We start from the raw sequence: 15,154 nt of genomic DNA on the forward strand, positions 1-15,154 counted from the left end.
GGGGGGAATTTAGAAAGCTGTGGAGTCCCCGACACTCACTGCTCAGGTGTCCTCGCAACCGCCGCGGCAGGCCCCTGCTTCCTCCTGTGAGGGGCGCGTGTCTTTCAGGTGCTGCACTTCCTCTCAACCCCCGTCACGTGTCTGCTGGGCGGGGCACTTCCTCTTAACACTTGGGTCAACCGGAAGTACGGGAAGGGGGGGTTGTAGAGCCGGAGGAGCCAAAGGCTGTGCTTGGGATGAGGGAGGATGTACTTTATCATGCACTAAATGTCTCCGCTCTCATTTCTGACTGCAGCAATTCCAGGTTTTCAGTTTTTCTTATTCTAGACAGATTTGTCAATGTGTTGTCACTAATTTTTCTCTCTTGTCAATTCTTGTTTTCATTTTGGTTGTTTATTTGCTAGTGTATGCTTTCCCTATTTTTCTATGTACAGTTTGATTCTTGATTTGAAAAGATATCTTCTTTTTAGAAGTCTTTGTTTATAGCTACACATTTTCCTCTGTTCTGCTGTTGCTTTTTGAGGTTTGGTATGTTATGATCTTGTTTCATTTCCTGAAGACATTTTGTAATTTTTTTCTTTTTTTGACTCATAATGAGTAGTATGTAACTTTCAAATAGGTGTGATTTTTCTACTGTTTCATCTGATATTGATTTCTAGTTTTAGTAAACATCTTGGGTAGATAAGACTGTAAGATCTCAGTACTGTTAGATCGAGGCCTGCTTTGTCTTTTCAGAGTTGTGAACTGAACCCAGGTGCTTGCTAAGCAAGTGCTCTGTCATTGAACCAAATCACCAACCCACCCCTACTGTGGCTTATTTTAAGATTCAAGAGTCAGTGAATCCTCGAGAACGTTGCATATACACTTGAGAAGGATGTATATTTTGTTATTTGTTGCAATGTTTAGCATATGCATGTCTAAGTTCCTATTGGAGTGTTGTGCTGCTCACACCTTGTTTCCTAATAATGGCCGCCATGACAGTGTTTTTATTGCTCAATCTATATTCTGTGTATATCTGTTGTTGTAAATCCAAAAGAGAAGCATAGCTCTCTCCACTCAGTAAACAGGACAGCAATGACTGTTGCTTTAGAAATTAATCATACCTTTCTGCTGACTTGCATTAAACTACACGTGCCAAAGGAAAAGCTAGAAAGTGTTCGTGGTTCTAGAGCTTCATAAAAAACCAAATCCTTCTTAATGTAAAAAGAACAAAGAAATATCTTCTGTGTGCAATTAAAACCATTTTAAATTATATTTTATTTATTTGGGGTAGAGGCCTATCACATGAATGTGGAGGTCAAAGGACAACTACCTGGAGTCAGTTCTGTCCTTCTACCATGGGGGTCCTGGGGATCAAACTCAAGTCGACAAACTGACAGCAGGTGCCTTTACCCACTGAGCTGTCTCACTGGCCCTGGATACTCTTTTATCATTGAAACTTTCCACCTAAAGACTGAAAACTGAAGAGGCCACCCTGACCCACAGCTGCTTCATAGACTCTCTTGTCTGCTCATGAACTGCAGAGAGATGCAAACTCCCTCTAGAGGACACCAGCTTCCTAGACAGGAATCAGGAGAAAAATCTTTGTATCACTCCATTTACTCTCTACTCTTATTCTTTACTACAGGGGAAGCAAGACTAGAAAGAAAAGTACATTACTTTTAAAGGAACCTTTTTTTTTTTCTGTCTATGTCCTTCAATTTCTCTTTTTATCATTGAAGAAAAAGACTTTCGAATTTTGGAAACAGTAACATCAAGCTTTGATATTGATTTTACTTTTGCACATATTGGGGAATATGTTGGGGTGTGTGTGCATATTTGTGGAAAATTTGGTTTGTTACAGGTTTATGCTCCTCTTATCCATAGTCAGCTGCTAAAAGGGATGCATTTCTACTTGGGCAAATCTGATAGCGCCATCACTGCTAGATGCTTATGCTCAAGTACTTAGAATATGGAGGAATAGGTCCTACAAAGAGGAATGCTGCTGCACTTCCGTTTTTCTACGAAAGAAAAATGACTCTAAGAAATATTTTTAGATTTGGACATTCAGCTATATCTTCAGTGAAGAGGACACACTTTTTTTTTCCTATCAGGGAAATATTTATTAAACAAATATATTTACATGAAGATATACAGGCACAGGATGTCCTTCCCGTCTACCCAGCTGTAGCAGCTGTAGTAAACCGGTAACACAGGTTATAACTGAATCTCAAGGCACCTCTGCTTTATCATCATTTCCTGTGTTGTCTTGATTAGCAAAAGCCAGGAAGACTTGCTCCAGGGTGATCTGACTGATGGAATAATCTTCTAAATTGAATTGTTCCTTTGCTTTCTCCAAAATGCCAAACAGCTTAAACAACAACAGAAGCATGCAGTTGCCATTTCCGTCTCCCTCCAGCCCCCAGAAGAGCCTCTTCCCTTCCTCTGTGTTTGTCAAGTATATGAAGTTAGATGAAAGGACACACAGAAGGACACAATCAGAAAGCAAAAGAAATGGGGAGTTGAGAAAGGAAGGAGACAGTTTTCTGTCTCCATTATTTTGATGGACATGAACTAGTAATGGTACCTAAGGGTAGTAACCAAAGACATTTAATGTCTAGTCATTTGAAGAGGAATGTAAACACTCCACAGCTTCCACAATGTCAGGAACAATTCCGCTGCCCGGACCCGAAGTCCCCCCCTTTGTAAGTGCTCCCTCACATGCACTGGTCACCTTTCCCCAGCTGTTGTCCTTGCTGGGAATGTAGTAATGAAGGATCCCCTGATTCTCTTGCTTCAGCTTACTGCCTAGGACAGGAAAATAGGACAGGTGAGTGATCTTACAGATTTCTTTTTAAACTATCAAAATAGTGCTGTATCTGCTTCATGTTAGGTATCATACAAAGGTTAAGAGTTGGGTAAACACAGGAGGAGATGTGGCCCCCCTCAAACCTACTCTTTTTGGTGTGCATATATAGTAAATTGTTCTAGGGATTTGATAGCAATTGTTGAGGCTTTTAAGCTCAGTAAATTGTCAACTCATATATCCAGTGTAAAAGTTTGAGCTTTTAATTTACTAAACGTATTTATTCCTAAGCATAATGCTGAGGATGGATAGAGATATTTCTGGTTGTGTGTGTATGAGGACACAGTTTTGAGAGAGGAGAAAGAAGGAAAAGTACGAAGATTGTGATGAGAATCACCGCCATAGGTTCATATATTTGAATGTTTGCTTCCAAGCTGGTGGAACTGTTTGGGAAGGATTAAGAAGTGTGGTCTTGTTGGAGGAAGTGTGTCTCAAAGGTGGGCCTTGATGTTTCAACAGATCACACTAGTTCCCAGATAGTTCTCTCTCTCTCTCTCTCTCTCTCTCTCTCTCTCTCTCTCTCTGCCTCATGCTTATGAATCAGGATGTAAAGCTCTCAGTTACCATGTGTGCAGATTCCAACCATGTGTGCATGTCCCCTTCAATGGTGGTTACGGACACTAGGACTTTAAAACAGTAAGTCCCTATTAAGTGCTTTCTTTTATAAGTTGTCTGGCTCATGATGCTTTTTCATGTCAATAGAAAAGTAACTAAGACAACACGGTGTCTCATTCTCATGATTATACCATGTCCGTCCATGTGTAAGGGGGAATCATGTACCAATCATGCTACTGTGATCTTGGTTTTTTTTGTACAGATAAGGCACTTCAAACACAATTGGGGGAAGAGATGTATTCATAAGTAACTTATGTCAATTTATAAATCACTACAATTTTAATTAAATGCTTTAATTTAAAATGTTTTATAGAATTTTACATATTTGAAATGTGTGTGGATTTTATTAGTATTAATCTTAATGCATGTATTATTGCATGATCATGTAGAGCTCTTTTACTGTGGCATATTTCAAATATAAAGCACTAATAACACCATCCATCTAGGTAAAGTAATATTTACCTATACATTGTCAGGTGCAGTGTTCCAGGTTCTACAATCCATTAAAATAAGCAGTATCTCCATCAATACTGAAGGCATTTCCATTTTTTCAGTTCATCTACTTATTTATTTAAATTAATGTAACAATTGATGTGATAATAAAGTATATATGCGTGCAGATGGGCTAAATTGAGTTAAGAATATAGTATCTCTTGGGGCTAAAGCAATGGCTTAATGGCTAGAAGCGGTTGGTTTTGGAGAGAACCTAGGCTCAATCCCCATGACTGACATGACAGCTCACAATCATCTGTAATTCCAGTTCCAGGGATCTGACACCCACTTCTGACCTCTGTGAACACCAGGCACATATCTGCTACACAGACATACATGCAAATAAAACAGTCACACATATTTAATTAAACAAATCTTAAAAAGGTATATCAAATATCTGTCTTTTATGTTTATAAAAGATTACTAATAGTATAATTTCATATTAACTATATTTTTCACACCATACAATTTTTCTCCTGTGATGGTTTGAATAAGAATGTCACCCCTTCACAGGCTCATATATTTGAATGTTTAGTCATCAGGGAGTAGAACTATGCGAAAATGATTAAGTGGTGTGGCCTTGTTGGAGGAAGTATGTCACTGGGGCTGAGCTTTGAGGTTTCAAAAGTTCTCACCAGGTCCAGCGTCTCTTTTTCTCACAGTCTATAGATTAGGATAGAGATCTTAGCTCCTTCTCCAGCATCATGACAGCAGCACCATGCTCCTTGCCATGTTGATAATAGACTAAGCCTCTGAAACTATAAGCAATCCCCCAATCAAATGCTTTCTTTTATAAGAGTTGCCTTGGTCATGGTGTCTCTTCAGAGCCACAGAATAGTGACTGTGAAACCTCTATATCATGTGTTCAAAGTCTCCCCAACCTCACCCCACCATGGCACCCACTAACTACCAATCAGCTACTTCTATGTAACTTCCTTAGATTCAACATCTAAGTGTTGATCACTTGGTGAATGAAATCATATGGCATTTGTCTTTTTATGCAATGGCATGTTTCATTGAATATAATATCATCTAGCTTCTTTCTTGTTGCCACAAATGAGAAGGTTTCCCTTCATTTTCAGGATCAGTTTCCCTACCGTGTGCATGCATGCTAACTACCATATGCGTCCCATATTTTCTTTATCCCCCATCCTCAACAGATCCTTAAATCATTTTCATTTTTGGCTATTGTGAATAATGCAGCAAACATAGGTGTGCATATACCACTTGGACATATTCTTTTTACTTATTTTGGATATATATAATCAGCAGTAGGTTGCTAGGTTATAGGCTAGTGCTGGGAAGGATTTAAGAAGGTCCTGCTCTTTGTTTTTTGAATACTAGTGAAATGAGGAGCCCAAATCCCCCACAATAAGCACATTACAGGTCAGAGACATCTCAGGTCAGAGATAGGAGATCAGCCGGTCCAAGCTGAGGGGGAGCTCTTGCCTCAGATCATGAGGTGGATAGTGATTGAGGAAGATGCCCAACCTCAACATTTACCTCCACACATTCACGCACAGATGGTTTATACCTGTGCACATGTGTGCACACACATACATACCACATATAGGAACACACACAACTTCTTTGCTTAGTAAGATTACAAGTACATTCTTTATTCTTTTTATGTAAAAGGTTTTATTATGTGAAGATATTACAATTCAATGATTTTTCCAACATAATTTTTGGTTGTTTGGAATTTCACATCATGCATTCCTATCACACTCACTTCCCAGTCTCCCCAGGTTTGGCCCCCACCCTTGTGCCCCCCCAAAAGAAGATAAAAGTTCAATTTGTGTTGTTCATAACTGATATGGTATGGAGCATGGTCAATTCTTTATGGTTACATACATCTGTAGGTCTCATGGGGAAATCATAGTCACTGAGGTCAATGTTAAAGAGATTATTTGGTTTTCTTCACAGCTGTTCTCCATGTCTGCTCTACCATTGATTGTTAAAATATATTTTCAAGTTTGCATTTCTACAGTATAACAAATAATATTTTTCATTGTCCAAAAGACAAAATTGCAACTCAGCAACCTATAATGCACCAGAAGCTCCTGTAAAAGTTTGCTAAAAATTGTTATTATATCAGTGCCTTATGGTTGGGAAAGAGACTGAGAAAAAGAAAATAGTTGCTATTGCTTTCATTGTAGTTTGTAGGCAGAGAGGTGTTTACTGAGTTTGTCACTCACACACAGAAGGACTTTTGTCGAGAGAGACATGCCTGCTAGAGCTTGCTTGCATTTCCCATCTTATACTGGCATGCATAGCCAAAAGCCAGAATAAGATACTTAATGAGAAGGGAAATATCCCTTAAATGCTTTGCATGGATAATGTGTGAAAACAAATGAGAATTGTGTTAAAATATGACTTTAGAGGTGTAACTTGTATGGATACAACAAATTATGAAGAGGCCCTAGAAGGTGATGTCAGAGTTTGGTGGCAGTCTCTGCTGTCTGTGAAACTTCTTAGGTTTGCAGAAATAAAGGAAGTTTGGAGGGTCACTGAACATCAACAATGCATAGAAACTGGATTTAAAACGTAAACCTCATGGGTGGTGAGAACAAAACATGGAATTTAACACATTTCTAACACCATTGGGACACCTGAACATACCTGGAAATGTCAGTGTGATGAAAATTTTAAAATCCTTTAATGTTTCCACAGACTTGACCTTGGCCTTCAGAATATAAATATTTCCAAACTTGTTCTTGAGGTACTGAGGGCTGCCCAGACATGTGAGCTTCCCTTTCACCATTATGGAGAGCCTTGTGCAGAGGGCTTCACATTCTTCCATGCTTGCAAAACAAGGAAGCAGAACAACATGAAGCTAAGACATTGTGCATTCAGACATCAAGAACAGGATCTTGTTCTTAACCATAAGTTGTATTTTCCAATGACCAAATTCATGGTTAGGAAGTGTATTGTGGTATCCAGAGGTCAAACTCGAGTGTCATTCCTTAAGCACCGTCTTCTGCCTCGTCTCTTCCTGGGCTCTGGGGTGCAGGTCACTGATTTAGGCTAGGCTGCCTCATCAGCGAGCCTCAAGGATCTGCCTGTTTCTGTCCAGCACTGGAACTGCAAGTGTGCAGCACCACATCCACCTTTAAACATACTTACACTTTAGTTGTCTGTGTATGGGTGTTGTGCCTTCATGCATGTCTGTGGGGTGTGTGTGTGTGTGTGTGTGTGTGTGTATGCACAGTGCTCATGAAGGCCTGAAGAGAGCATTGGATTCCCTGGGACTAGATTTACAGATGGCCATGAACTGCAGTGTGGGTGCTGGGAATTGAACCTGGGTCCTCTGGAAGAGCAGTTTAACTACCCTTAACTCTCCAACCCCACACCCAGCTGTTTGCTTTGTTTGTTTTGTTTTTGTATGTGGGCTCTGGGAATTCAATTCAGGTCTGAATATGTGAATAGCAAGCATTTCACTAATTGAGCTATCTCCCCAAGCCCCGAGAAGTGTGTATTTTTAAAGGATAAGTAACAGAACACCAAATCACCAAACATATATCTCTTTAACTTCCTGTTCTCTACCTAGACTTCATCTTTAAAAACACACTGAGGATTCATGGCTATCTCATTTATTAGGATTAATATGAATCTTAATTCCTAAAAATAAACTCATCGTTCAACCAAGTCCTGGCCCCCAAATAATTGGCCAGTATAACTACCATAATTCTTGCCAACCCTTAACCCAGATTTCCAAAGAGCCACACCTGTGGGACGTTATAATGACGGCCTTTCCACTTTCACGGATCTTTATCACTGTGTTCCAGAGAAGGCGCCGCGCTTTTGGGTCCATGCCAGTTGATGGCTCATCCAGTAAGATAACGGAAGGCTTTCCCATTGTGGCGATAGCAGTGCTCAGCCGACGTTTGTTTCCTCCACTTCAGATCAAAGAAGGGGACACACGGAAGAAATGAAACTGTATCTATTGGTTATTTCCAGGAAAGACCTAGCACAGACACTCCTAGTACTGAGAGTTCCAAACCGCCCCAAGTGTAGACATCCTCAAGTAGATTCAGCGTGGTTTTGACACAACATCAGGTCCAAGAACATCTGCGCATGTGCACATGTAATGTAGATGGGCAACCTCTCACACGTGTGGTTTTGGCTCCGTTTGTTTACTTGTTATTAGGGTGCATAACCGCCACCCTAATTTGAAAGCCTACATCTGTGGCAGGACAGATTCATAGGAACATAGTAGGGAGAAGAACACATGCCCTATCAGGTTTCAGAAGTCATAGTTCAAATAGAATCAGGATATGAAGTTTTATTTCTGAAATGTGGAACTGTTACTGGCATCTGAAACCCAACAGAGTAAGATGGTGTCCAACTTAGCATAGTCTGTCAACTTGATGTGACCTTGAATAGGTAGATAAGAAAGGTCAAGAAGCACGAGCCCGCTAGCAGAGCCCGCTAGCAAGCGAGTGAGCAAGCAACAGCCTCCTTACATCCTATCTGTACACCATTGGTTATGAGAGAATTCCCCGGGTGGAGATAACGGTACATGGAACAGTAAGCAATCTTGTCCAGATCTCGACCCTGACTTCCTTACTTCCTTTGATGACGGACTCTGATCTGGAAGTGGAAGCCAAATGAATCCTTTTCTACTCTAAGTTGCTTTTGTTTGTTTATTTGTGTTTGTTGGTTTTTTTTTTTTTTTTTTTAGCTTTGGAGCCTGTCCTGGAACTAGCTCTTATAGACCAGGCTGACCTGGAACTCACAGAAGTCCGCCTGCCTCTGCCTCCCAAGGGCTGAGATAAAAGGTGCATGTTATCTCCCCAGCATCTCTCTCCCATTTTTTTTCCTTGAGATTGGGTTTTTCTGTAGCTTTGGAGCCTATCCTGGAACTAGCTCTTGTTGACCAAGCTGGCCTCGAACTCACAGAGATCTGCCTGCCTCTGCCTCCCGAGTGCTGGGATTAAAGGCGTGCCCCACCACTGCCCAGCTCCCAGAGTTGCTTTTGGTCAGTGTGTTTTATTACAGCATCAGAATGAAGCTAGGACAGATGGTAACACACTCAGGTAATTGTGTGACAGAGAAACTTAGGTGCAGCTTTGGGCACTTGTGTCAAACACCAGGAACAAGGGATGCTTAGTCATTATGAGCATCAGTGACAACAGTAGTTAAGAAGTATGGAATAATGACTCACCTGTAGGTGCTGATGAGATAGTTGGCATGGGGCTCTAGATCCAAGGAGTTCAAGCTCTTGCCCACATAGGACTGAATCTGATGCTCAGGGACTCCCCATATTCTTGCATACATGATCATTATTTCCCGACCAGTCATGAATTCCAGCAAAGCATCAAACTGAGGACAATAGCCGATTTTTGACCTCACCTAATAATAATAATTGCTGTAAGTGAAAACTCAAGTCATCTAGCGCCCTGTGGACATCCATCGACGAGGCAGGAGCCTGCAGTTCTTCAGACCATGTCTGAAGGGCTACAAAATTATGGCTGGCAAGTCTATTATAGTCTAATGGAATGACTGGTTCTCATATACAGTTCTAATCGTCATGGGGATAAAGAAGTCAGAAAACAAGTCCTAGGCCCCACTCAGTTTGTGGCAGTGTTAAGACAACAGGTCTTCCTCTTAATCAAGGGCTCCAAGGAACATGGCCAATGTGGATCCTTTCTTTACTGTCCAACCTACACAGCCCTGTATATGCCTGTTCTTTGTGAGACTGAACGCAACCAAAGACAGCCCTCATCTTTGCAAATAGGAGCTCAGAAGTGGCTGTGCTTCCAGTAGGTGCACACAACCTAGTTAGCTAGAGAAAAAGGCTTTAAACTTAAATTAATATTTAATTTATATTGATCCTAGATTATTAATGCTCATAGGGTTGGCATGATGCAAATCTTGTCCTCTCTGGCTAAAATGCTCTTAAGGATAATGTTTTCCGCTCACACTTTTCTCTTGATCTATCTTTAGGATTCATATATTAAAGATATACAGAAAAAAATTCAAATGTGAGCAGAAAAACATGAGTGATGACCCTCAACTTCTATCTCATGCTGATTCTAAGCACAGAGATGGGAAAAAAACAACTAAACTCCTCAGAAACAATAAACAACATCAGAGAGTGGGAAAAACTATAATTGCTAGAGTTACCACATTGTCAGTCCAGTTCTTAGCAAAAATGTTAAGCATACAGTGAAGTAGAAAATACAGTTCATTCATTGGAGCGGGACTCAGAAACCTGAAAAAAGTTATGGTGGCAAATCTTCTCAGCAAAGACCTGGAAATAATGATCTTAGATGCTAAATTAACTAAAGGAGCTCATGGAGAAAGTGAAGAAAACATGGCACATAATTATTAATAGAGAGAAATAAACTCCAAAAGGAAACATAATAGGCAGGCATTGCTGTAAGGACAGGGTGTGGGTGCTCCAAAGGTGTAGAAGTTCAAGAACACCTTATTATCCACTAAGTGGATTGTGAAAGGAACCATAAAATACCTTAGAAATTATTTGGAGATGAGTGAAAATGAAAATCATCATATCTCAGTTTATGGGACTTTAGTAAAATTAGAGTGCGGGGCTATTTCTAATTATTCGGTCTCGCTGAGCTCATGGCTAGAGTTGTCCTAAAGTAGTGACTGGTGGATTACTGCAAGGGATTGACCCAAGCCACTCAGAGGGGGTTGTGATTTGAAGGAGGATTCACTAAGTACAAACAACAGCAATGTCCTCTCTGGGTTTGGGCTAGTTTCTACATTGTTAACAAAAAAGTCTAACCTTTCAGTTTGAAGTAACAACCTAAAATCTTCTTAGTGTATTAAAATGGTCCTTAACACCTTGCAGGTGCTGGACTGTTTTTCTCAGAGGACCATGATGTAGACTCTCAATTCAGGTTTTGCTCCCTGATGACAAATCACCTGACGCCCTTTGCGACCTGACAGTCTCAGGTGGGTAGTTCCATTGCCCTTCTGTCTCCTCAGGGGTCCGACAAGTGCTGCTGACTCCCGGAATGGGAAACTTTGACATTCTTTTCTGCTTGAATCTCTTGCCATACTTCTGCCCGAAGTTACCCATCTTTTCCAGTTCCTGTGGCCAGTGGCAGGCACAGGAGACAAAGGCTGGCAGTCTTGCTTTGATGTGCAACCACTCTGAAAGGCCATCCTGTTTTACAGTTCTCAGTGACATGGATCAAGGTTCCAGTTGCAGCCAAACTGCATGCAGTCTCTGCTCATTTTCGTTGCCTTACACCCTTCCAGCCCTGTGCAATGCATGTCTTCCACACTGCAGAGAGAACTTGCCTCCCACTCATACGGTTTCAAAAGAAACTCTTGTCATAGGTTATGCTCTTATGACCTTACTTTCTCCTTACAAATGTATTTCTTTCCTCTCCAGAAGCCACAGCATCAACATCTGTGCCCATCACCATCGCCATGACTTAGCCATAGCCGTCTGCCTACTGCCGGCATCCCATGAGCCATCACTCTGTCCGCATCTTAGCCTGAGATAGCTTACCTTTAGGATGTTCTTGGTGATGCTAATGCCATCAACGAACACATCCCCGGTGGTAGGAGTCCTTTCTCCGGTCAAAATTTGGAAGGTAGTTGTTTTACCTGCGCCATTGAATCCAAGTAATCCAAAGCACTCCCTCTCTTGGACAGCCAGGGAGATATTTTTGACAGCCAGAGTTAGTGGGCACTTAAAGTATATCTTTAAAAAGACATGCAAAACACAATTTAGTAAAAGATATTTGTAGGTTATATAAATAGATATTGTGGGCAAAGTAGTCACACCCTCGGAGAGTGTCACAAGAAGTTCCTACAAGAGTCTGCAAAGGTTATGAAGAGCTACGAGGAGGCTGACACCCCCAGGTGCTCCTAACGGGGCTGAAGGCAGCGCGGGTGCCCTTACCTTTGTGAGCTCCTTAATAAGAACTGGGGAATCCAGAAGCTTTTCAGGCTGGTATAGAATTCTCCTTCTCTCATTTTCTACATCTTTATCTTCAGATTCCCCAGATAATTCCTTGGAAATTCTATCCTGTGTTTTATAAGACAAGAATCATGCATGTGGACATCTTGTCCTCAGTATAGTGGGTTTGTGAAACACTAACTGAGGCATAATACTGCACATGTCTAAGTGGATGCTTTGCACCACTCCAAGGGGCTTTCTGAGTGTTGTTTCAGAGGTCACACCCAGCAGTAACACACGGTTCACCACAGAAATGAAGGTGCGGAGCAGAGAAGAGGGAAAAGCGCTTCCCAAGGTGGAAACCATGAATCTGTGTGCTCTGAAGAATGATTCAAAACTTTGGAACACTTATTGGCATGAATGGATGGATCTCCTCATCTATTTCTGTTTCTTGTGCCTTTTCTTTGACTCTTTTCCTTCTGTTGTTTGTTTTATACTATTCTGATTTGTTTGTTTTTGTTATGTGTATTATATTATATTGTATTATAATCCCTTAAAAGCCTGTTTGTTTTCTAATGAGAAACAGAAAGGGGGTGGATCTGGATGGGAGGGAAAGTGGGAAGGAGCTTGGTGTAGGGGGAGGGGAATTGCAATCAGGATATATGATGTGAGGGAAAAAATCTATTTTTAGTAAAAAAAAAAGCATCAGAAAAGTTATTTTATCACTTGGACCTAAGGATGGAATTAACCCAAAGAGATTAGGGAAACTGAAACACACGGTAATGGGGATGGAAAGATGGCTCAGCAATAAGAGCACTTACTGCTCTTGTAAAAGACCCAGGTTCAGTTCCCAAGACCTGCACGGCAACTCATAACCATCTCTAATTCCAGTTCTAGGGGATTCAATGCCTCTGTTTGCCTCCACAGGTTCCTGCACACATGAGGGACACATACATTCACCCAGGCACATACATGTACATAAATAAAAATAAATCAGTCTTTGGGCCAGATGTGGTGAGGTATGCCTTTAATCATAGCACTTGGAAGGCAGAGGCAGGACACTCTCCATAAATTCAAGATCTGGTCCACATGTGAGTTCCAGGCTAGCTGGGGCTGCAGTGAGACCCTGTCTCAATAAAGAAAATGTAGTAACGTATTTTCAAATGTGGTCCTAAAGGGGTTTAGACGGGCATGGTGGTGGACACTGGTAAGCTCATCACCTGGGAGGTAGAGGCAGGAGAATGTGCGTTCCAGGCCAGCTGTGCTTTTTGTAGATAGCTATGTATGAAGGACTTTGAGGATGAGCCATTTAGCACAGTCATCATCTTGTACATGCAGGAGTGGAAGCTGCAGGGTTCTGATTCAAGTCAAATTACTGGGAATTATGTTTTCAGTTGCACTACCTGGCTTGTTTCTCTTTCCCACCAGGAAGCCGTGTGTCTGGAGCTGCCCGTGGTTTGGCTTACTCTCTTTCATGGATACCCATCCTTGCCTGGGCGTTCTTTAGCTGTCCTGCCATTACCTTCATGAATTTCTCAAACTGCTTCTTTTGGTCTTTGGAATACAGTCTACTCTTACACCAACATTTCCTTACCCTGGTCATGTGGAAACAGCTCTGTCATCTTACCTAGAAGACTATGTTATTACTTCCATTTTTGAGACAGCGTCTAAGTTACCTAGGCTGATCTTGAACTCCCCTATAGCTCAAGAGTGCCTTGAACTTGTGATCCTCTTGTCTTAGGCTCCTGAGTAGCTGGAACTATAGACCCATATCACCCTATGTGGTTTGATGTATGTATTGTTCAATACTCATATTAGAATCAGTGAGAGATTTAAGAGCCATGGCTTTAAGCTTGCTAAAAAAAAAATCAGGAAATAACAAAGGAGAAGTAAAAATGGCAAGTGACTAGAACAAAGGAAATTATAAAAATAAATATAAAAAACTGAATGCAAGAGAAAGTTATCAGTAATAGATAAAATTCATAAAGACAAATCTAGCACTTCAAAATGACAATCAAAAAGAGTGTAGTATATTGTAGATAGTACCTCAGCACGACTTTAAGGAAGAACATTCCTGTAGACACTGTTCTTTTTGTCTGTTAACTGAGGTGGCATACACAGCACCTACTTTCCTTGTCTCATTTCAATGCTGCTAAACTTTTGTTTTCTTGGTTTATTCCGTGCTTAAGTACTTACTGTCTTGTATCTCTTGAAGACACCAAAGTAAATGTGTTGATGGATAAATGTTCTTAATTTCCAGAAAATATTCTCCCAAAAGAAAATGAAGAGAAGGAAGACTAAGCCTGCGATGGCCATAGCAATTAAATACTTTCCAATCATATGCTCCTTTAAGGAATAGATATTCTTCTCGGTATCTGAGGATGGAGGGGAGAAAATGGGGGTATCACACTTGAACAACTACTAAAACACCAAATAAGAAACAGGATAAAGTGAGCTATTAGGCTAAGCTTAGTCACAGTATTCAGAGCTTGGGAAGTGATATTCTGCTATGAAAAAAAAAACAGTTTGAAAGAAAAACTTTTAAGACTGATTCTCACTAATAGGTTGTATAGTAACATAGTAAGAATATAAATATCAACATGGGTATTGATTGTCTAACAATAAGCCAAGACAGCCAGCCTCAGGGGGTCACATTCCTCCACCTTGCCAGCACTGAGATTCCAAGCATGTGCCTTCAGCCCCGGCTTTTTTATGTGGGTTTTGGGAATTGAACTCAGGTCTTCATGTTTATATGGTACTTTAATGACTAAACTATCTCCACAGCTTAATAACTGAAAAATATACTTACAAAAATAATTGCAAAAAGGATACTGAGAGTTCCCTGTGCCCTGCACCCAGTCTCCCTTATTATTTATGTATGATGCATGTTATCATGAGTGCACAGATGTTATTATTGTAAAATACAAGATTATAATTATTATTAAACTACCAGATTATTATTACTATTTTTAAAGTACCGGATTCATTCACATTTCTTAGCTTTTAATGTAATGCCCTTTTCTGTCCCATGCCCCAATCCCAGACACATCACCCTTAGCAGTCATCCCCTGCATTTTCCTGGCTGCAATTTTATTCCTAATTAATGATTATGTTGGTGTTGCGGTCTTTGGAGAGGAAGCCCTTGGAGGAAAGTGCCTTTCATCATATTATCAGTGTGCATTAGTTCTACTGCTATCGACTTGAGTACCTGTTTGATGTCATGTTGTTGGCTTTCTCTGCTGCAAACCCCTTCCTTCTCCCACTTCTCCATACTGAGCATTGAGATAGCAAATTTGGATAAATACATTTGAATATAACCA

General features: G+C 40.7%; 2 protein-coding genes across 2 annotated transcripts in view; both read right to left on the reverse strand.

Annotated features, from left to right (window-relative positions):
• Window positions 1–126, reverse strand: part of LOC125417186 (phospholipid-transporting ATPase ABCA3-like) — a 136,261-nt gene extending 136,135 nt beyond the window's left edge. Inside the window, exon 1 of the mRNA XM_048460507.2 lies at window positions 40–126. The gene's annotated coding sequence lies outside the window, so the exon portion shown is untranslated. The remainder of the gene's footprint in view (window positions 1–39) is intronic.
• Window positions 127–2,131: 2,005 nt separating this feature from the next.
• LOC125417125 (phospholipid-transporting ATPase ABCA3-like) overlaps window positions 2,132–15,154 on the reverse strand; it is a 69,608-nt gene continuing 56,585 nt past the window's right edge. Inside the window, exons 24-31 of the mRNA XM_087908513.1 lie at window positions 14,031–14,209; window positions 11,838–11,963; window positions 11,442–11,636; window positions 9,120–9,307; window positions 7,681–7,851; window positions 6,575–6,756; window positions 2,714–2,787; window positions 2,132–2,350 (exon numbers count right to left, since the gene is read on the reverse strand). Of these exons, the coding sequence (XP_087764639.1) occupies window positions 2,210–2,350; window positions 2,714–2,787; window positions 6,575–6,756; window positions 7,681–7,851; window positions 9,120–9,307; window positions 11,442–11,636; window positions 11,838–11,963; window positions 14,031–14,209 (1,256 nt within the window). The 3' untranslated portion in view covers window positions 2,132–2,209. The remainder of the gene's footprint in view (window positions 2,351–2,713; window positions 2,788–6,574; window positions 6,757–7,680; window positions 7,852–9,119; window positions 9,308–11,441; window positions 11,637–11,837; window positions 11,964–14,030; window positions 14,210–15,154) is intronic.

The sequence above is a fragment of the Myodes glareolus genome, chromosome 7, assembly GCF_982192425.1.
Source record: "Myodes glareolus chromosome 7, mMyoGla1.1, whole genome shotgun sequence".
NCBI lineage: Eukaryota > Metazoa > Chordata > Mammalia > Rodentia > Cricetidae > Myodes > Myodes glareolus.